Source organism: Lonchura striata, chromosome Z (assembly GCF_050655825.1).
Source record: "Lonchura striata isolate lonStrDom1 chromosome Z, ASM5065582v1, whole genome shotgun sequence".
NCBI classification, from domain to species: Eukaryota; Metazoa; Chordata; class Aves; order Passeriformes; family Estrildidae; genus Lonchura; species Lonchura striata.
The window spans coordinates 29974982-29999284 of record NC_140740.1 but is presented as its reverse complement, the minus strand read 5'-3'; the positions used below and the strand labels follow the sequence as shown (position 1 = coordinate 29999284).

The 24303-nt window shown below is 37.0% G+C and overlaps 1 protein-coding gene across 4 annotated transcripts in view; it reads right to left on the bottom strand.

The window, feature by feature from the left end:
• Window positions 1-24303, bottom strand: part of COMMD10 (COMM domain containing 10) — a 108576-nt gene that overhangs the window by 71149 nt on the left and 13124 nt on the right. For 3 of the 4 annotated variants that reach the window (XM_021546223.3, XM_085566622.1, XM_085566621.1), the window contains exon 5: window positions 9447-9557. The exons of the other annotated variant lie outside the window; for it this stretch is intronic. In XM_021546223.3, coding sequence (XP_021401898.1) covers window positions 9447-9557 — 111 coding nt within the window. The remainder of the gene's footprint in view (window positions 1-9446; window positions 9558-24303) is intronic. 4 annotated transcript variants of the gene reach the window in all.

Here is a 24303-nt window from a genome sequence, read left to right as displayed (position 1 = left end):
AACTTTGATTTTTGAGGAATTTCAAAAATGTTTTGGAATCTGTTACATTTCTTTGATAAGAGAACAGTGCATCTGCTCCTATGAAGATGAGATGACAGAATAGGATTGGGAATGTGAAGAGGCAAAGTGATCTAGAAATGACAACAAGGAAGAAAACAGCTCAAGAATTGTTCCTCTGTAGCCAGAAGGGCCTTCCTGAATTTACAGAAGGTTTTCTTCCTGGTTCTAACTGCATCTTCAAATAAACCTTCTCCTCCTGACTATTCTTAAGATCTTCTAATAAAAGGCACTTCCTTTCTAGTAGTAAGTTCAGGTATTTTCAGGCAGTGTTTGCCTAAAAATACACTTGCTCCTGAACACAAGATGTATTTGTTTTCACATGTGTATGGTTAGATTTTGAAATTCCTTTATTTAGAATTCAGAATAGAGGAATAAAGATGACAGGAATTTGAACTCCTCTGTGCAGTTACTTGAATCCTATATTCAGTTGCAGCCTGCAAAACTTCCAGAACTACAAGGTATGATGGCACATCCAAACTGCCTGTTGGCAGCTCCTGAGGTACTGTGTCCATCTTCCTGTGCCTCTCCTTAAGATATATAAAGGAAAAATTTCTTCACTGACATGATCAGGCATTGGAATGGGCTGCCTACAGAAATGGTGGAATCACCATCCCCAAAGTGTTCAAATAGCATGTGGATGTGGCACTGGGGATACAGGTTAGCAAAGCTAACTTATTGGTTGGATTTGATGATCTTGAAGGTCTTCTCCTGCCTTAAGGATTCTATGATCCTTTACATTACTCCAACTCAAGAAGCAGGCAAGTCAACCCTTTAGTTCTGAAGTACCTCATCAAAGAACTGTACACCAAAAGGACAGACGTAGTAGTAATAGAGCTCCATAGTAATCTAGATATTGGCAAGTTGCTTTGCTGTCAAATTCCCAGTCTCATAACATAACTTATTTCCAAGCATAGGTATCTCCCAACTTCTTGTTTTTGTTGACATTGCAAAAGAGGACAGAGAAATAATCTAGTATTTTTAACCCTGTTAAAAATCTGCTGCCTACCTCTATACACCAGAGGTAATACAAAAAGTTGTAAATTGGGCATTACTAAAAAAGAGAGACAAGCATTTTCAGTAGCTTTGGCTCTCTTTTGCCTTTTGTATTATCCTTTCATTACTCCAATACCTCAAAATGTATTCTTAGTTACAGTATCAGTCTCAATATGGAAAAAAATGTTTTTCCTCTCTCCCTTGAAATCTCTTTCTCTTACTGTCTTGCCACTGAGTGTACACTTCTAGAAATATGTTTTATTTCATTAGTAGTAATTTTATACAATCATACTGAACAAGATTTTCTCAGAGGATGTAGACCATGCTGTGGGTTGTGGTTTTCCTGTGAAAGAAGTCATATTACATGTATTTTAACCAGTGAAAAAGGTCACTTGACATAACAGCTTTTAAAGTTTTTAAACATTCATACAAAGCCAAGTGGCACAAACTGAGATGCCACACAGTTTTAGGTACCAGACTCCTGTCCCTGATAAACAACAGGAAACAAGGCAAGTGAAATTTGTCTCCCTTGCATGTGATTGAGATGATGACCTACCTTCTTCCACCTGAAGAGGGACTGGAAAGGGTGTCTAACACCCTTTGTTACATAGTTAGACACCTGCTTGATGTCAAATTCTCAGCGTTGATACTGTTTGACAGCATGTACTGCATATTTATTGCCTTGAGAAGCACAGATGTTAGCAACACAGGAGATGCTAACTTTCTACTCTTTCAAGAACAGACATACAATTTCTCCAGAAAGCCATATTTGGCAATTACATTAGCTGCAAACTGACAAAAAAATTAGCAAAAGTAACAGGAACACAAGTCCAGCAATTCTGCAAAGTGGGCACTAAAATTGATTTTAAATTCAAAACCATGCTATTAACCCCTTGCTTGCATGGTTTGAAACTCATTACCACAAGATTACTTTTCATGGACAGTACCATTTTGTACCAAAACTCACAAAACAATGACTTTGAAGAACTGACAAAGAAAAAATAAAGCACAGGAGAGAATTACAATGGTGAACAGAAATGTAAACTGAATGCAAATGAAGTGTGGGCTCTTTCTATACTCTTCTGAACAGACCTGGTGAGATGCCTGTCACATAAACCACCTAACTAGTTTGTAATAGTCTAAGCAAGACAGAACTGCTGGCAAGGTACAAACCAACAGAGTAACTGGAAATGGTCCTTCTCACCATAATGTTTTTTAAAGGTATATGACAAAAAGCAAGGTGTGATCAGCACCTTGTATTGAATTGGTTTGGCAGCTGCTCCTTGTCAACCATTCAACTGTTTTCACAGCCTCTTCTGGTGTGAGTATTGACATTATCAGGAAGAAAAGATAAGCACATATCTTTCCACAAGACATGTGACAGATTGTGTACAGAGGAAGAAACATGACTAGGTATAGGATGCACAGTCCCAAAGTGGTCCCAAAGTCAGCTGTGGGGCCAGATCCTTCCAAGATGCAAATGCTCTGTCACAGATCATGTTTCCTCCTTTCAGCTGCACAGTAAAAATACTGTATTTATTTTATACAGTAATAGAATCAGTAATTTCTTAACCCAAATTAAGCAGTTTCATATGCAATGTCTGACTACCCTCTAAGTGAAGGTATTTTTCCTAATATCCAGTCTAAACCTCCCCTGGTGCAAACTGAGACCATTTCTTCTTTTCCTATCTTGCCTGAGAGAAGAGAATGACCCCCACCTCGCTACAACCATCTTTCAGGCAATCATAGAGAGCCATCAGGCCTCACTTTGACTTCCTTTTCTTCAGGCTGAAGATCCCCAGATCCCTCAGGCCCTTCTCATCAGACTTCAGACCCTTCACCAGCTTCACTGTCTTTCTTTTTGTTATACCTTGTCCACTTCTGCCTCAGCCTTCAATTCTCAATGACAGCAGTCAACATCAGTGTGACAGAGGAAAAGGTAGAAAAGCAATATTGGTAACCATAGGTTTGCTGTTAGAGAAAGTCCAGCTTTCACATTCCTCTCTACCTAACCTCATCCATTTCTTAGACTACCTTATCTTTCTTCTATAGAGCTGGTAAAAAAACACACATGGGAGAGATGATTGGTTTTAACATATTTGTGAAGGTACCACAGAGCTTATTCTCTCAGTAAAATCAGAGGGAAAATAATGTCCAGAAGTTTTGCAAACGCTTAGTAAAATAACTAAACTAATAGGGTTATCTTCCATTGCTACATACAAATAAAAGTAAGAGTTCAGCTGTTAAGGCACTGCATAGTTTCTGAGAATAAGAGGCAATAAAGTATATAAACGTCTGAGAATTTGCCATGAATCCCAGGGATTTGTCTTCTTCATCTGAAAAGACTGAAGGACCAAGCCTACAAAACCAGTTTGGGATGAACAGGAAGCAAGTTTTCTAAGAAAAAAGATGTTATGAACAACAAATAAGAAAAGTGCACCAGATCTTTCTGTTTTTCAAACTCCCTCAAGGCCCTAAGTTTAACTCTGCCTGGCAATGAAATGGGTTGCCAAGTTTAAACCTCAGTATTTGAACTACTTTTCTGCTGTTTATTGGGACTGACAACAGTACAGCTACACATTACAATTACATTTACTCCTACACAAAACAAGCCTCCATTTCTAACTGGAGGATGAGGTTGCCCAAGGCTGCAACCAACTATAAACAGTCAACTGGCAATGTCTTCTTTAGTTCCAAGACACAAAGAGACAGGGAGGAAGTCCTAAGGATGTTCTGCCATAAACAGAGCAGTAGAGACTGTAACCAGTTATAAAATGTGTATATATAGTCTGTATTCTTAAATTTTGCATATAGCCAGGTGAAAGAAATGCAAGTATACCAAAAAGAGATCCTTCATATAAGCTGAATAATAAATAAAATATAAAATCATAAATGAAGTCAGATAATTAAGTACATGCTGCAGTACAATTGCCAGAGGTGAGTGCATACTCCTGGAGTCACACCAGCTGATAAATCGTTACTAACATCATATTACTCCAAACTTAGAGAACACAGGTTACACAGGCATCCATTTGTATGCTGGTAAGAAAACAAAAAAGTCCTCCCAGCATTTATAAATTCTGGACCACAGCTTCATTTTTTCCTCTATTTAAATCAATTTAATCAGAGGTAATAGCTATGATAGATCAAAACCAAACAATCCAATGCAAGATTTACTCTTCATCATAAATGCAGAATTTCTGTCACTCATGGTGGAGCAATTAAATTTTTGTCATCTTTCCATAGCAATTTGAGTGCTATGGAATCAAGTTATAAATTTCAGGCTCGTTTTTCCACACACTTAAGATCATACTCTCATTCTTACTACCACTCCTACAAATATGAGGACATTTCTCATATTCTGAAATGTCCTCCTAGGGAAATTTCTTCTTTCCTAACAGCAGCACTATTTATTAGGGTTTAACACTCAGAATAAAACTCATTTCCTGATGTACCCCTTGCCAAAAGCAGCAATATTGCCCATTCAGAAGCACAGAAAAATCTTGAATCAGGACCGTGCTGTCTGAGGCTATCCAGGTCTCCAGTTAACTCTTCCAAACAGAAATAAATAAACCCTTTTCTCTCAATCTAATGCTTAAATATTTTTGAATTCATCCAAGGCCTGTCCTACTTTCTTTTTGGAATTGTTAGAGACTTAAAAATATACTTGATGAAAAAACTATGCTCAGTTCCAGGGTGTACATACAAGGCTATTTGTGCTCTGAAAAGGAAAAGGGCGATGTTCTCATCAGAAACGAAAGTGGTTGAAAGGGAGCTGATGAAGGTGGGAAGCAATTTACAATTGTTTCATCTTTGGAACTCATCATAGTTCTTTCAGCATTATTACTTTAAAGTGTCCTCTTTTTGAACACCCTACAGATAAAAATTACTCCTCTATTTTGGAAAAAAAAAAAGTCCATCATCTCCAAAGGACTGAAATGACAAATGAAAGGGGAACATGCACAATTCTGCCACCTCCTACATCGCAGAAGTGGGATCATATTACTAGCATCCACCAACTCTCACTGTTGTGCCATTCCACAAACACAAATTCTTTTCAGAGCAAAACAAAGGGCTAAACTGAGGTGGAAGGGGAAGTACCACCATATTTCTTTTAAACACTGATCCATGTGCAGGTCCTGCCTACATGCCATACAGGCTGCAGAGAATCTATAGTGTGAATCAAGTAACTGATGTAGCTCTGATTGAAGATTTCCCATTTACTTTGCTTTGTTTTTTTTTGTAAGAGCTGGGGAAAAGTAATCACAATGGCAAACTCAGAAAGCAGAATGGTGTACTTGTTGAAGTAAATAGAGCAAAAAGATATAAATTTTGTTCACTGTCCAGAAATATATGGAAAGTCTGTAAAAAACAGGAAAAAAAAACCCAACACATATGCTGTTATTTTAACAACTAAAATATAATAATTCCAGATTTCTATATTTCTGCTTACTCTGTAGAATGATGACTATGTAGTATCAGCTCCGTTTCAAACGTAATCAAACTGCAGTTTGATTTTCACAGAATCACAGAATACCCTGAGGTAGAAGTGTCCCACAATGATCATCAAAGTCCAATTCCAACTCCTGGCCCTTCAGAGGCCCAGGAGTCAGACCATGTGCCTGATGTGCCTGGGAACATTGTCCAAAAGCTTCCTGGTGCTGTGACTGGCACTTCCCTGGTGTGCCAGGGCCCAACCACCCCCTGGGTGAACAACCCCTGTTAAAGCATCTTGATATTAGGGAAAATTATTTAAAAGGAAATAAAAGTAAATCAGAATAATATTGTCTTTCACCAAAAATATTACACTAGGAGATTCAACAAACCACCACATTTATTAGTTACTTTTTGTCTTGCATTAGCAGACAAAATCCCATAAAAAAATCTTCAAATACATTTATAAAGAAGCAACAAAAGAAGCAAAATTTTGATTTTTCACAAGGAACCTCTACATAGTATTTATACTGAAAAACAGAGCTCTCCCAAGAAGTACTTTATGATTAAGAATAAATTCACAGATTAAATAAGGAGAAGGAAAACAAGAAAAGAGCAAAGCCTTCCACAGGACAAATTGCAATTAGATAACTGAATCTAATAAAATCTGTGGAGTAGATTTACAGAATAAAATTGGATAACTATTGAGAGACATCACTGGGCAAGACTAATTTATTTATCCTAACGATTTTCAAGCATAATTGGTAACTACAGATTATGTGTGAAAATGCACAGTAACAAATACCTTATATAGCAATGTGCCTTACTGGATGACCTTAATGATGAGTAATAGCAACAACTCTTTAAGAACACACTCCTACTTCCCATATTCCTCTGTGAAGATATTCAGCACCAATTGTGCGACATTTCTGGAGGTCTTCAATATTTCTACACACTTTGATATTATTTATTTGTTTATTTATGTGGCTTCTCCTGTGATTATAGAAAATCATCACCGTTGTTTAAAAAAGTCTGGATTAGATAGCCTAAGGAATTACAGCTATTAACAGTGGGAAGGAATGTGAGAGTGTGTGTCTATGTGGATAGATTACTGGAGGTAAGAAATACTAAAAACCACAGCACTCTTGGGCATCAGTCTTTGTTTACAGATCAAAAATCTAAATTAGCAACACAGATTGTCAGGATTGTTAATTTGTGTTCCTTCTAGAGGTCAATTGAACCTATGACCATAAAAATAATGATACTCTGTACAGAATCTCCAGATTGTCATGTTGCAATCAACAGTCCAAAAATCTGAAACCAAATTTACTATTAAAAAACCCTTATATACAGCTGATAAATTACACATTAGTTCTCAAATGCCACCTAAAGACCTCAAAATGTCATAATGGAAGCAAAGGAATCTTTCAAATCAAAAATATGCTTCCGATTATATCAGTTTGTTTCATGTGTCTAGTCCATCGACATTTCACTTCCCTCAGATTCCGAGATAAATTAAACATTTGAAAAAATTAATCATTGTAATAAACACTGTTAATTGGATTTCTAGTTGGAAGCTCCTTTTTCCTCTTTGTCATACAAAACATAAGCAGCAACCAAAGCAGACTAGATCACAGGACAACTTGGGCTGGAAAGCCATGTCCTGCAGCCCACCTGATCCACCCCCCTGCTCACACTGGGGCTAACACAAGCATAATTCCATGTCTGAGTATAAGCAAACAGACAATATGTAACAAAATCCAGTAAAAACAGTTTAATAAAAATCATGAGCTCTGATCACAACTCTTGCTAGTCACAAGCAGTGTATTTCCTGGGAAATGCAAATGTCACTAGCAGCTTGAATCACCTGAAAGAACTAACAAACACCTTACTTTTGCATTATGATGGATTTACTCCTCTAGGACTCTGCATTTCATCTGAAGCTGACAAAATGTACTCTATAAATATTTATATAGCATATAGCAGATTTCTTTTTATTTCTCAACACACAAGTAACATCCATATAGCCACAGGTTTTATGATTACCTCTCCTGAAGAGATTAATTTAAATACTAATTTTAGAAGCCATCTTGTAAATAAGAACTGTTTAAATGTTCTTTAAGTAGTGTGATTTGTAGTAAACACAAACGCATTAGTATAATTAATTTTAGTTAGCAAAAGTGAAAATAATAGCCCATTTCATTTGCCTTGCTCAGTACAGTTTTTTTATTAATAGACTTTATTTTTTTCTGTACACAAGACAAACTTCTATTGTCATATACAGATTAGAAATGTAAACACTTAAACACTTCCCACAATGACTGACTTCAGAATTGATTCTGAGTATTATCTCAAAAAAAAAACAAAGAACCAGGGTGACAAAGAGCACTACTGCCCCCTAATGAGCCAGACTATAAAAGCTCCCCTGCATTTTGTCTTTCCTGAAAAAAAATCAAGTCATTATATCCATTAATTATGAAAAAAATGAGAAAATAATACAATCATTAAGAATATACATTTTAAATTCACACCATATTTCTGCACAAAAGGCACATACATAATTTCATAAAGGAAATGAAGATATATCCAGTAGCTATAATTTTCAGATACAATACTTAATGCATCAAGCGATCACAAAGATGCAAGATACAGAAGAAGAATTACTCACACTAAGCAAATATAAGTCAATCTTATGTACTAGGATGTAATCCTGTAGTGACCTTCACACCAACCTAGATTGTTAAATTTTGATGTCTGTACTATGAGAGCATCAGTTTTCTTGTTGCATTGTTTCATCTAAATGCTCACCACAAGTTTATTCTAGGCTTGTAATTATCTCAAAGTAATTCTGATCTTCATATCTAAACATACCCACAAAAAGAAGTAAGAGAGGAAACAGTAGAAAAAGTCCACTATCTGAATTCTGTTTGTACAAGAAACAGAACTTTCTGTTTTACATGAAAGTGACATTTTTCTGTCTATATTTTTAATAGTTTTGCCATAAGAACTGAATTTATATTCAATGCTCACCAATGTAGCTTGGGCATAAAATTTTGTCCAGTTACTGTAGCTGCAGCAATGAAATGCTGAAAAAATACAACTGCTGCAAGTCTTAGTGAGAAGCACAAACACAAGCTGTATATTCTCTTTTATTTTACCATAAATCAGAAATTCCACTCACATTAGTAAAATTACTGAATTAAATGCAATGCTAAAGCAGCACTGAATTCTGATTTCTCCCCTCAAACTCCTTATACTGAATTTTTCATAGGTAAACATTCTGACATAGGTAAACATTCTGAGACAAACCACAGAACTAAATTCCAATTACCATTAGCAATATAAAGTTAAAAGCAAATCATGTGTTTAATTTGAAACATGCTGGCTAACCAAAGACACAGATTTTATGAATAAAAAATTATCTTCTTTAGTAAGTTTGGGTTCTCATATGACACCAAGTCACTAAAATCCTTGAACTTAAGACTCTACCTTAAAACCTCCAAATACGGAGTTTCTGTGGCCTCACATAGTGTCAGTATTCAATTATATACATCACTAGCACAAAAAAGTTGCAAGTGATGAGCAATGTCTTACATAACTACACACATGGTAGAAGACTGCAACCTACTATGTATTAAAAGCATAAGAACTACGATCACATGCTATGTGATAAAAATAAGCTATCTAGAAAAACTTTAGAGACCTAAAATAACCATATTCCCGATTTCTCCTGTTGCAGCCTAAAGAGCTGGTAATAAAGCTCTCAGTCTGCTGAACATTTATGCTATTATATCAGTATTTCACAATTCCAAGTATCTACTGTAACTTATATTTCATAATATAAAAACAAAACTAATGACAATAATAACATTAAGAGTTCCAATTAATGCCTTTAACAGAACTTTAACACACGGCCATCACCACAACTCATTCCAGCTCTGCTGATTTATATTTCTTACCTTTGAATCTTCATTGCTCACTCCCAGCTCTAGCACAGCTTGAGGAGACTTCAGCTTTGCTTGCATTGACTCTGCCATTTGAAGATTAAGCTGCCATCCAACTGTCTCAAGCTATAAAACACAAGTTTAGATGACAATCAGATGGTACAATCAACTCTCAGAACTGCCAGTGGTCTGGGTCAGTTAACACAGCGTCACACTCTACAAATATTAAGTATTTGTATACAATGCAATTCCCTCAAATTATCCTGGACTCCAGGACAGATGTGCTTTTCTCTTGTCAAAATTACCATTCAGACTACCTACACCCACTCAAATAGAGCGACTTCCTATGTCTCAGATCTGATGGACCCGATCCATACAATACAACTACAGATCCAGAGTACAGTAGCTTCTTCTTCTTGTGGAAGTTTATAAGCAAAGTTGCAGACTCAATTTCATTTCATATTTATTTTACTTTCAGGAAAAAGAAAAAAACCCAATAAATAGTAAACCACCCAAAAATGGTGATTTCTTAATCCACAGATCTACTTATGTGTGTTGTACCATATGCAGATCTTAATGACAAAAATAATTTTGGTTTTTGAATCATTAATGCTGAAAGGACAAAATCCAGGTAAGCATGTGAGCAATTGAATTTTTAATGCTTTTTTTTTTAAATCCAGTTCAAATTCTTTTTTCATCATTAATCTGAAGTTTTATTAGAGCATTATTAAGGTACAGCTCATGCACAAATAAAGTACACAATAACAGAACCACAAAGCTTCCCCAAAATTATCTTCCTGGCCTTAGTGAAAAAAAGAAGTGGAAATACAGTCTTACCATCTGCCAAGATAATTTACCCACAAATTCTTTTTAATCTAGTCTAGTTTAATTTAGTCTCCTCTCTTCTAGTAAATATTGTACCTGTCTTAGCAAAGTGAAAGATTGCCACATCTTCAATAATCTCTCAGCAATGTAATAGCTAAATTCAGCTAAAATCATTAAAAGAATAAAGCCATGCCAAATGCCTTGTAGCAATACATGCCCTACACCCTACAGTGACAGTAATCTCTAGATGAAAGATAGAAAACAGTGGCAAAAGCTTCTCCCATGGACATAGCTCAAATACATAACTTCCAAAATTTCTTGCAGCTATATGACTTACACTTCCAAACTAATGTATGTCATACTGCATTTATCTAATGATGATATAGGATGAATAGCAGAACTATGTAACAACCACTGGCTACCACGTAACTAAACATACCAGAAGGAAAACTATGTATCACAATATATCTTAACCACCAAGGCCAGCACAAGATTGTTAAGGAGTTTAGTCAAGGGCACAGCTAAGGGAAACACAACACCTCAAACTGACTTTGTGCACAGTTATAGGAACAAGACAGCAGGAAGAACTTCAGCAAGTCAGCCTGCAGACTGTCAGCTGCTCTGCACCATTCAAACTTCAATTTGTCATACAAATAAGGAAGTTTACATTTAATAAAATCCATGAAAGCATGCAGACCACACAAAGGGACCCAGTGAAGATGTTCCAAGTCTGGTCCACCTCAGTTTGACCACAGTTTTAATAACAATAGGCCCACAGCCTAAGAATTAGAAGATGCTTTAAAGAAAAGTTATGTGACATATAAAAGGAGATGAATTTTTAATCATAACTCTGCTCTGATTTTCTCTAACATGATTACATCTTGGTTAATGAAAATAATAGTGCATAGCCCATCCCACCCAAAAAGTACAAAACAATATGTAGTGGGTTCTGCGTACATGCTCAAGTCAATCACACCAATGGACAACTCTGCTAAGTCCCTGTGCTAGCCCCTGTTTTCCAGGAAATTATACCAGAATGATACAACTAGAAAACATTTTTTTTTTTCCTCCACAAACTTCAATGAAATTAAGAAACTAACTCTGACTCTTTCAGGAGCATAAAGATAAAACATTAAAAATAAAAAACCAAACTAAATAACTTTTGGCTTTTTATAAAGAAAAAAAAGGTATAGTTCAGGAAAGAAAATTGATAATTGTCAACAGAAAAGGATTCAGATCCTAAGTTATGGGTTACAGGGGTGGAAGGAAGCCAAAGCAGGCAACTGGTAACAGTACCACCTATTGACAGAACATCTAACCACTAAGGACAAAAACAGAGACATCAAGCTCTGGAATGTGACAGCTCTTTATACTACAGTCACTATGGTTCAAGCCCTCTGTTCCTCAAGTTAGAAAGGACTTTCTATCACCTACTTAAACAGTTTATTACTGTAGTACAGAAAACAAGCCTTAGACAGGATAGCAGCTTACCCAGGATCATAAGATAATGCCACTAGAGACAAAAACCATATACAAAGAAGCCTAAATTTTAAGACTTTTCTGAAGCTGTTAAATACCATGTACTCTGTGTAGACTGAAGACAAAACAACCAAAAATAAAAAATCAAGTTTGCGTTGTCTGTTTCACTTCTAATACACATGTATCCCAGAATACTGTAGAGAGCTCAGAACAAATACAATACAGCACACTGGTCTGAGTTCATAGCTGAGGAGCAGCTTTATCTCTTGTTTTATAATGCTTTACCTTAAAAATTACTTTGTTTTCCTGTGCAATTCATGTCTGTTTTCTGTTTTAAACATAATTGTATGGGAATAAGTTTTAATAAATAAACAGCATGCTACCTAAGGCATCAAAATGGTACATTCTCCTGAAAGAAAAATGCAATATGTATCTGGCAATGGTTGTGTTTGTTTACTTAGAAGATATTCAACATCCTGCAATGTTAATTAACCTTTTAATAGTAGTGACACATTTCTGCATAGCATTTGTGTCAAGGCAAAGTATTTGCTAGCCACAAGGTGGTACATACTTTAGGGCAATTTATTTTCAAATTTGAAAAGACTATAAAATTATTTTTACTTCTTGTATAAAACTTGTTACAGAAAAAAGAATGATGAAAGAACGGCACCAGAATCTGTGATATACTGACTTCAAAGCACTTCCTGGGGCAGAGGAGAAGTATTTGTCCATGCCTAGCATGAAAACACAGACATGTTTTCAGTTAGTGTAGACTTTTAGCAGCTTTTCACAATTTCTTATCAGCAGGGTAGAAATATGCAAGCTACCTTGTCACTACAATACTAAACACAATTGGAAAATGTACTATTTATTGCTGTAAATTCTCACTGATCTCTCTGGCACTTATTTAACTTCAAGTTTATGCTTAGAAAAGAAACACAACAAAAAGTAAACAGGTGCAAGCTGGAAACAAAAGAAAGGGAAATAAACATAAGTACTAAACAAAACCAATACTAAGAACATATGAAAATGCTTTGGATCTGTTTTATGAACCCTCTGGCAAATAAACCCAGGCAATAAATATATGAGGAAGCTTTCAATAACCCCTGTAAATCTTCAGTTGTTCTGTCCATTTTGTTTCATTCAGGCTTCTGAAGAGATTACCATGGCACTCAGGACTCACAGACATGGAAGAACTCATGCACCTCCCCCTTCCAGAACTCACTCTGTGCTGGCTGTAGAAGAGGTGAGATGTCATTGCATGCTGAACTAGCTCTGTACTCCCTCATCCACAGTGCTTCTCAGTGGCCACAGCCATCCCAGGGCAGATCCACACTAGAAAGCAGCTAGTTCCCCAGCTAGGGTCAGAAGATTTGACCCTTCAACTGAAGATGAGCAGCACCTTTATGGGTACATATAAACATCACCTGGTCTGTCCATGATGGCCACAGTAATTTTCTTCCAGTAAAAAACACTGGATTATCCAGCAGATATGCTAAATAGTAGAGCGTAGCATTTTACACAGTAAGACAAGATCATCACCAATCTAACATAACTATGGGAAAACATTTGTGTGAAAGTCACTCACTTGAAAAAGCTCAGTGCATTAAATGTCAAGGCAGCCTTTACAGCTGATATAAACCTCAAGCACAATCTCCAGCTAAATCAAGGTTAACACAGTCAAAAATAACACCCAGAATCCAGCATTTCTCTTACAGTCCACTGTGTTTTGACATACCCTACTGTCTTTTCCCAGCATATCTTCACCACAGTTCCTTACTTCCACTTTTTGTTGCCCAAAAACATAATTACAAATTAAATCTGAGAATAAATTCATGTAGTCTGTCAAACAGGACAAGTTTCTACAGTAGCTGTCAAAAAATACTTCTCTCAACTACACTCAACTACACTACACATTTATTTTACACTCTTCAATGAGAAATCAAATAAATATTTCTAAGCAAAGAAATTCAGACTAATCATCTCAACTATACAAGAACCAGGCTGCCAGACTCAAAATGAAGGACTACAACCTTGAGATGGAAAGCAGAACAAATGTTAATAATAGGGCTCCAACCTGAAACAGCAAGAACAGAGCCCAAGTGAGCAAGAAACTGACACTAAAAAATTGGCAAGGACCTAATTTGAAGAAACAAAATAAGTAGAAGTATTGTGAAACAGAGACAATTAGAACAGAATTTCAGAAAATATGTATCCACCTAGAATTTCTTACCTAATACCTCCAACTTCAGCCAAACTTCTGGAGCGGAGTTCACTATTTTTAAAGGACAAGGGAAAAAAGGGGCTTAAATACTCAGTCAGTACCAGAGGAGGAAAAGAGGATAGTTTTCAGTTGGTCTTGGCTTATAAACTGACATCATATCTCCTGTTTGTCTCTACACTCATAAAAACTGGAGGTTTGGTTTCATTTTAAAGCTGAAAACTGCAATTTTCATGTAAACTACCTGATTCTAAAAGGGTTGTAACAAATCAGTACAGAAACTACAGAAAACCAGTATTATATGGCTCTCAGAACTCACTGATGTGGCAGCTGACTTCTTACCACAGTGCCAGCAGGATGCCATATGTTTTAGCTTGAGGTAAATTTGGGAGAAAAACTTTTGGAAGGAGCTCCCAGAAAACAAACTTCCATGGCCCCTCTCTTGATTTGGGAAGAATTTTCTCAGAGAGAAATGGAAAAGAACCTGTTTATCTAACAAACAAAACACCCTCCAGTACTAAAAAAAAAAAAATGAACACCAGACGACAACAAAACTCTTTCACCACTCTGAAGAGATGACAAATCTAGAAAGTCTTTCCTGGGAGTGGTTACCCGGGTCTGGGCGCTGGGGATTGCTCTGGCACTGGGAATGGCTGCTGCAGATCACAGAGCGCAGGCTCTCGGTGCTCCTCAGTGTTCCCAGGTACCAGTCTGGAGCAGGTTGGATGGTATTCAGGAAAGGGAAAGGGAAAAAAAACAGTCTAGGGAAAAAAATTGGACTGCTTAGCTTAACTAACAAACAAGCAAAAGCAAAGTAAAGCAAAGCAAAGTAAGCAAGCAAAGCAAGCAAGTAAAGCAAAGCCAGCCAGCAAGAGCCTCTTCTAGACAACAGAATATGGAGGGAGGTGAACTGGCTGATAACAAGACAAAACAAACCTTCACTTTCAGAGTCAGTTCTGAAAGCACAGAACAAACTATCAAATATAAACAGAACACACAACTGGGGATACAAGCATCATAATGTCACCCTATGACATTCCACTTCTTATCTCTATATCGTCAACATAATGTAAAAACTTCATTATATAAAAACTTTCCTCTTTTACTTACTCCTATACATTTTCTTCTCTTTCACTTGTTCAAATTTTGATACTTATACATTTTTTTCTGTTTTATGTCTGTGTGTTTTTATGTACAGACACTGGTAGTAACATCTAGTAAACAGTGATATTTGCACATGAGTTTTACTTTACAATTAAATTTCTCTGAGGTATATATTTTTTTGGGGTTTTTTTTTGCATTATTTACTATGTATAACTAGGTCCTTGAGTAAAGACAATCCCAGGAATGGGTTTGTCTGTACTTGAGGTAGAATTGATTTACACTGATTTCTTTAATAAATTTCTGACATGTGCTACTGGGACTTTATCTCTGTTTATTATATTCAGGGACTCAGACTGGGCACGACTTGCCCAAATTGTGGAACTTTGGTTGTTAGCTAACTAGGTGGCTTTTGTTAAATGTTGCTCTCAATTTTTGAAAGATCCCCCACTTAATGCTTTTAAGGTGGTTTTTAACAGTCTATTGTACTTCTCTACTTTGTTTGTAGCTGGTGTGCAGTAGGGGATGTGGTATACTCACTCAATATTATGTTCTTTAGTTCAGGTGTTGATAATGTTATTCTTGAAATGAGTTTTATTGTCTGACTTAATCTTCTTAGGGGTACCATGCCTCCAAAGGACTTGCTTTTTAAGGCTCAGGATGGTGTTATGGGCTGTAGCATGAGACACAGGGTAGGTTTTTTGACTATTCTGTGATGGCTTCTATTATGGTGAGTATGTAGCGCTTGCCTTGGCGTGTCTGGGGCAGTGTGATGTAGTCAATCTGCCAGGCCTCCCCATACTTGTACTTGGACCACCGCCCACCATACTAGAGGGGCTTTACTTGCTTGGCTTGTTTGATGGCAGCACACATCTTATAGTTATGGATAACTTGAGAAATACTGTTTATGGTTAAAATTACTTCTCAGTTTCATGCCCACTTATAGGTGGTATTTCTACTTTGATGGCCTGAGGTACTATGAGCTCATTGTGCTAGCAACAACTCTTTTTTGTGTTCTGAATCAAGGTTTATCTTTGACACCCTTATCTTTGTAGCTTGATTTATTTGCTGATTGTTTTGCTGCTTTTTATTAGCTCTGCTCTTGGGGACATAGGTATCTACGTGGTGAACTTTACAGGTAGCTTCTTTACCTGGGTAGCGATATCTTTTTACTCTTCAGTACCTCAAATTGGTTTTCTTCTACACTGCTGGTTAGCTTCTTTTCACTTCTCCAGCCACCCCCACAGAGCACTGGTTATTAATGATGAATCAGTGTAGAGGTAGAGCTTTGATTACTTCTCTCTTTTTGTAATGTCTAGGGCTAGCTGAACAGCTTTGAGTTTAGTAAGTTGGTTTGATTTACCTTCTCTTTCAGTGGTTTCTGTAACTTGTTGTGTGGGACTCTATATGACTGTTTTTTACTTCTGATTCATCTCTACGATGTGACTGTCAGTGAATAGAGTGTAACATGTTTTTTCTGTTGGTAATTGGTTGTATGGTGGTGTTTTTTTAGCCTGTGTCACTGTTGGTTTTTTTTTATTTGTGACACTCAAACTTTTACTTTCAGGTAAATTTGTAATTATTTTTAAATTTTAGGGTGATTTAGTTTATTAATATGGGCGTGCTGTGTGATGAGAGCAATCTACTTGTTTTATGCAGTATTGGTGGTATGGTGGGTGGAGGGAACTTTTCTTCTGAACATCTACCCCAGCACCACTAGTTGGGGTGCCAGGAGGAGTTGTGTTTTTGTACTAATCACTTCTAAAGTGGCTTGGACTTTTTTGTAGGTGGCTAAGATTTTTTTTTTTTTTTAAGAGTGTAGTTAACTTTAGACTTTTTGTAGCTCTGACTCCAAAACCCTAGTGGTCGGCTTTCTGTTTTATCAGGCACTTTCTGCCAAAGGCTCCAGGATAGACTATGGTTCTTGGTTGTAGAGTAGAGCATGATTTTTACATTTGGTTTTGTCTTGACTGAGTTAAGGGCTACTGTATGAGTAATTTCTTGTTTTATCTGGGCAAATGTTTGTGCTGCTCAGGGCTCCAATGGAAATTGTTCTTGCGGGTGATTAGGTAACGAGGGCCCACAGTCTGACTGTACTCAGGAATATGCATTCTTCAAAAACCAATAGCGCCTAAGAAAGCTTGTGTCTCCTTGTTGGTTGGTGGAGACATCGCTGTGACCTTGTTGATGATATTTGTACGAATTTGATGCTGTTTTTCTTGCTACTTCACTTTCAGGAACTGGATCTCTCGAGCAGGTCCCTTTGCTTTACTGTTTTTGATGGTGAAACTAGCTTTTAGGAGGATCTGGATGATTTTTCTTTTTCTTTTTTTAAACACCTTTGCTGCTGTGTTCCCCCACTCATTGATATAATCAATATATTGTAGATGTTCTGGAGCCTCGCTCTTTTTTAGTGAAGTTTGGATTAGTTTATGGCAGATGATAGGAGTGTGTTTCTACCCCTGGGGCAGTCGGTTTTAGGTATATTGTACTCTTTCCTACATAAATTGAGGCTTACATTCTGCTGCCAGAGGAATGGAGAAAAATGCATTTGTAATATTAATAGTGGCATACCACTTTGCTGCTTTGGACTCCAGCTAGTACTGGAGTTTTAGCATGTTTGGCACAGCAGTGCTCAGTGGTGGAGTTACTTCATTTAATGTACAGTAGTCTACTGTTCATCTTTATTTTCTTTTAGATTTATGTACAGGCTAAATGGGGCTGTTTTGTTTACTACTCTTTGGTTCTCTAGCTCTCAGATTATCTTATGGATGGGAACCACAGCATCTCGAGTTGCTCTGTACTGTCGGCGATGCACTGTTGAAGTGGTAATTGGTACTTTTTGCTCTTCTCTCTTCAATAGTCTTACTGTAGTTGGATTCTCAGACAGTTTAGGTAAGGTGTTCATGTTACTACAGCTGTTATCTTAAATGTCTACTTGAGTTTCTTTGGGTCTTTAAAATACTTCTTTTGAAGGTAATCTTAAAATGTATGGGGCCTTTGGGCCTGTCGCAATAGGGTGTTTTTTCCACTCATTTCCCATCAGACTTACATCAGCTTCTACCAAGGTAAAGTCTTGTGATCCACCTGTCACACTAGGGATAGAGATAGATTCTGCCCCTACATGTCTAATGGAATTAATGTGCATTGTGCACCAGTATCAACCAAAGCCTTATATCTTTGTGGTTTCGATGTGCCAGGCTAGCAAATCCACAAAGTCCAGAAAACACGGTTTTCCCTTGCCTCTACCTGGCTAGAAGCAGGTCCCCTCTAAGCCTGTTTATCCTTCTTTCCATGGGCATGTGTCTTAGAGGTTCCTTCAAGGGGATCGGACATGCCATCATCATCATCATACCTGGCAGTTTGGCTACGGGCAACTGGAGCTGCTCTCCTTTTGGTGGCACTTCCTCTCTGAGTCTTACCTTCCTTCAATTCATGCACCCACTGTGCCAGAGCAGCAGTAGATTTTCCGTCCCATTTCCTCATGTTTTCTCCACAATTGCGCAGGAAGAACCACAGCTCAGCTCGTGGGGTGTACCTTCTTTCCCCATCTGGGGAACGTCTGCATTGGGTACCAGAACCTCTGATCTTATACCAGTTGCTTTGACTCCTGATTTTATGTCAGCAGGTGTTGAGGGTCCTTCTCCTGCATTATAATCATCGTCATCCACTGGACGGTCAATCTCTTCTGTGCACCTTCCACTTCTTGTGCTAGTAGCAACAGCCATTGGTTGAGGCTTAAAGTCTGGTTTAGCTGCTAGCTTAGGCTCACTGTCTAGTTTAGCTGCTGGCTTTGTGCCAGGGGTGTTGACTGCAGCCTGAGTGACTGGGATAGCTGCTGATTTATCTCCCTGCCCCTCTTCCTCTGTCTGCTGCCCTACAGTATCTAGCAGGGTGTGATAAGCATATGCCAGGGCCCAGCTCACTGCAATGATCTTTTCCTCTTTAGACTTATCATGGCACTTCTCTTTCAGGTACTTTGCCACCTCAGCTGGATTCTGAATTTGTTCACTTGGAAAGTCCCAGGCTATAGGGTCAGAAAATTCCATTAAGATTTGGCCCATATCCTCCCATTTCCCACACCACTCAGGATTTCTCACACCTGGATCTACTCCTGGGTCAGCGGTCTCATCAGCCCCTCTAGAAATCTCAGCCCTCATTCTAGAGAGACTGCAGACTGTATAGAGAAAGCTTACCAGATTAAACACCAGAAAGATCACATCACACTACCCCAAACACACCAAGGCAAGCGCTACATACTCGCCATAATAGAAGCCACTATTACACATATAAGCATCATAACGTCACCCTGTAACACCATAATACCATGCAAACCATTATTTCTCATCCATGATTTGGCACCTGTTTGTCCCTTAGAAAGCTTTAAGCACAGACTCATAGAAAGTAAAAGCAACAATTAGTTGCTCAACACAGCAATGAACCTGCAAGAACTACACTACAGAAATACTGCTTGGACACATAAAATCAACAGAACCGGGGTTTTTTATAACCACCAGGCATTTAGACAGTTATGAAACAGGCAATTACTTTACAGATCAAATTTAGCCTGTTAAGGAGATCTAATTATTTTGTTCAGGTTCTTGCTCTCCCTTTTCTTGGCAAGATTTGCTGTTTTTAGAACACCTAGCTTTCACTAAATAGAATAAAATGTTACATTCACAAAACACACTTGATTCAAAATACATGGACAATTAATCAGCATTACAGGTTAAATGCTACTTAACAATCCACTACAGATAACCAGGCTACAGGAAAATGATATAAAGGTCCTGTCATATTCAGTATTAGCCTCTCTGGCAAGTAAATGACCATGAGCATTTTTACTGGCAGAGCAATAAATGCTGATTAGCAGTTAGCAAAGGGCAAGAAGAATGCTCAGACACAGTTTCATCTTAAAACCTAAAAAAGGGAGAAAAACACAATTCTGGGCTGAACTGCTTAACAAGCCTGGTGAGGAGAGAATGCGGAAGCAGTTCTAAACTAGCAGCAAGTGTCCTGTAGTTTTATGCTTATGAAGGAAAAAAGGTTATGAAAGCCCTGAATGGGAAAGGAGCATATAGCATAGGCAAACTAGCATATCCAATTCGTAGAAGTATACTACTAGTACCAAACAAATGTTTTCAGTATAGCTTAAAGGTAATTGGTAAATAAAAGTGATGACATTACCATATAATAGTAGTCATTGAAAACCAGCTGTATAATGCAGTTTCTCAATAGTATTATTTCTATTCAGTATCTCTTCCACTGTCAATGGGCTATGTTTAGTTTGTCCTTTGAACTTTTTTAAAGCAACAATACTCCCCAACATGTGCCGTTTTAGGTAGCAAAAAGTTTTCATCACCACAAAGTTGCTAAGGAGCTGCTAAAGCCTCCTAACATGACTGAGGAAAATTTTAAAGCAAACTGAGCTTGTAGCCCACAGTCAGAATTAAAAGCCAATAACATGAGCACAAATGAAAATAAATACTACCATTCCTTAGCTAAGTGCTAAGTGCTTATAATCATAGCATGGTTTGGAAGGAATCTTAAAAATTATCTAGTTCCAACTCCCCTCTCCCCCACACACCTGAACACCTTCCACTAGACCAGGTTACGCAGAGCCACATCCAGCCTGGCCTCAGACACTTCCAGGGACAAGGCATCCACAGCTCCTCTGGGTCACATGTTGCTGCACCTCACCACCCTCACAACAAAGAATTTCTTCCTAACATCTAAATTAAACCTGTCCTTTTTTAGTTTTTAGCCTGCTCCCTTCATTCCATCACTACACGTCCTTGTAAAAAGTTCTTCTCCAGCTCTCTTGTAGGCTTTCCTTGTGGGGTCCAGGTACTGGTGGTGCTGAAGGACTTGATTAACATGAACACTCCTGTTCTTTGTTGCCAGCAGCTTTCTACGCCACAGAATGCTTCTGTAGACTTGTGTAGCTAAGAAATAACATCCAGGTCTCCTGACTTCACATCTATCCTCAAAAGACTGATTTCAGGGTAGTTTAAGAGCATCCATAGTTATTTCCATTCTCAGGCAGTCTAATTAATTTGAGGACATGCTGAAGTAGTGAAATTAACTTCATTTTTTCTGAGATTTTTAAAAGCTGCATAAAAGGAACAGAATGCCAATAACTTCTTACTGGCTCATTTTTTACAGGTACCACAAAAAACAGTCTTCCAATAGGCTCAAGCCTAATGAACTACTGCAGATAAAATAGGCCAGTTACAGCAATAAATAATTAGTGTCATGCTCCACTGGCATATAGATTCACCCTCTTATTTTCAAATAATTTAATCCTTATTTTGAGAGACCATTTAGTTCAAAACGATCTGGTATTTGTGGTAACTTGGTGTTACTGAACATCAGATTATGCTTTTCATAGCCTGAAAAAGAAATTGACAAGCTTGAAGCTCTTTCTATTAAAAACACCATAATAATGCACAAGTGCACGGAGTATTTTTCAAAGTTACACTCTTAATCTATTTCTACTAAATCTGGTGGTGTATCTTCAGTTTACATACAGCAGCTACACTGGAGGTAAATTCAGCTTTACAACATCAAGGCTTCCTACTTAATAGGCTACCTTAAGTCATAGTTAAAAGTAAATATTGACATCTTAAGATTGTGAAGTCTAACCACCTATTACTTTAGTGTTAAGAATGAGTAACTAACACCATGGAAGAGTGCACAAAAAGCCTATTCTTGAGAAATTAGATTTGTCACATCTGAATAAAAAAGGAACTATCCTTGAATAGCCCCAGTGTGAGCAAAACCATACCTTGAAAATGAAACCTGACAAACTGAAAAAGTGCACTACATAATTTCACTGCTTCAAGTAATGGGGAAAATTAACAACTTGATGTCTCTGCCCAATGTACTTTAGCAAGGGACTATAATGTCTGAAATACAACAATTAAAGGAGAGAAACTGCATCTTATTTTAACAAATCAGAATTTTGTCATTTTATCTCCGATATTAACTCATTAACTTCAGTTATTTTTCCCTCTAATTTGAGAGGAACAGTCGAACTTGGAAAATGAAACACTTCCTGGAATAATTGAAAGAGCTGTTAATGAAATTCAAGCCATCCATACCATCCTAACTGAAACTGTTATGAACAGTGAAGAGACAATGGGATATGAAAGACATCTTCAGGAAATCTTGTTCTCATATTATTACAGTAGTATATATCACACTGACAACAAAACATTTTAAAATGTTTTCCACTCAACAAAATATTTTGATGAAATAAATACTCCACAATGTAAGAAATTTTCTTATGCAGTTCTTTCACGTGTATTTTTTTGATTGTTCTAAGCAAATAACTAGAAGAAAACTACTATGGCTATTCTTTCGCTTATTTTAATTCTTGAAAGAGTAACTGCCATACTTTTTTCCTCCACTGAAGACAAAATATTCCTCAATTAATTGTAAAAAAATGAAAATCAAAATACTCATGTTTAAAGTTTGAGGATTTCTTCCCTCATCTTTCAGTAACCAACTAGACAAAATACACTAAGAAACAGTTAAATAAATTAATAATTTTCACTTAAAGAAAGTATTGCAACACGTATCTATAGCTTTAATATATTAACTATCAGTTTTATATGATGGGAGAGGATTAAATGACTACTATATATTAAAAAAAAAAACATTGATCTATAACGCATTACTCTAACTTCATACCTGTGTAATCACACCAGCATAAAACCAGAGGAAACTCTTAATTCTTCTCTCTCAAATTTGCAGCTGGAGGTGCCAATTCCACTTTTCATCAGCAAACACAGCACTCCAGAATCAAAAATCAAAAAAATACATGAAAATACCAATTTTGCCTGCTGTAGAGATGGAAATCATTTAGGAATAATTTAAGGGTGACAAAACATGCCTGACTATTAACTTCTTCAAAAACTCTCTCCATCCAAAGAAAAGAGTATTACTGCAGAGGAAACAGAAGCAGGACGTAGCCAAAAGTGTACTCAATATAGCAAATGAATATTAAAACAGAAAAAAAGAGGTAAAATTTTAAGAGAAGGCAAAATTTGCCAACCACCACAGGTAGGGTCTTCATCACAGAAGTAATCTGTAATCAGGAAGAGAGTGCTTCCTTTAAGATAAGCCCCAGATCAAATACAATTTTCTCCAGATGGGAAACTTGAGCATTGTTGGTGTGGGAGACGACTGCACAAACACAATGATTTCTATTCCATTGTTGCTACTGACATCAGTTGAACTCGGGTGGCATGAATATCTTTGAAGGAAGTTCTGGATGCTGCAGCTTCCTTTCAGCATGTTTCACTGGAACAATTGCTCCTCAGGTGAGGAATCCTACAGTGAAACAGCTGGATTTTTATATGATTGCATGAAATTTCTGACTGAAGTCCTTTACCACATTTTTAACAGCTATAGAAAAAGATTTATATTTTTAATAGAAAATAGAAAATAAAGTATACAGTAGTTAAAAAACTGTTCCTCTACTGGACAAACATATTCAACTGCAATAAAATTCAGCATTCCCATTTCATAAATAGGTTACTGAGGCATTTTGTGGTTAAGTATTATTTCATAGCAGGTTTAAAATTTGTAACACGCATATTTTACCTGTATATATGAATTACAAAATGAATTACTAGCATCTTCAGTTCACAGTATTATGCAAATCTTCAAATTAAACACAAGACTTAGAGCAGTCCCCATAAAAATGGTATGTAACTGTCAACAAAACCATAGGTACAACTACTCAGTCACATAACAGATTCAGTACAATAGGCTGAAGATTTTTATGAACTACAAGTCTGTAGTTACAGTTAGTCATAACACATTCACACAGCCAAGTTAAGCAGAAGTGGCACAGTCAATTACAGTGACTCACACAAAATTTTTAAGACAGGAGTTTGAAACTTTAATGGTATTTTTGCAATGCTTCTCAGTCATGAAAGCAAAAGAAAGCAAGAATCACTGAATGGAGCCTATCTACCTAGACACAATACTAGAATACAATTTAAACCAGATTCTGCCTTAATCTTGTAGGTACTGTGAGACCATCTCCAACAGGAAAACAGAAAAATATAAAAGAAAGGAAAAACTATACTTTTCACCAGTAGACAAGAATAGCTAGAAATAAATGTAGCTGTAGTATAAAGGCAAGGAAAGAATTGGACTGGGCTAGGCAGACAGAGAGTGAATTTACAGAATCATGTAAAATATTGATCAAATGGAGCATAATTGCCAAAGGGA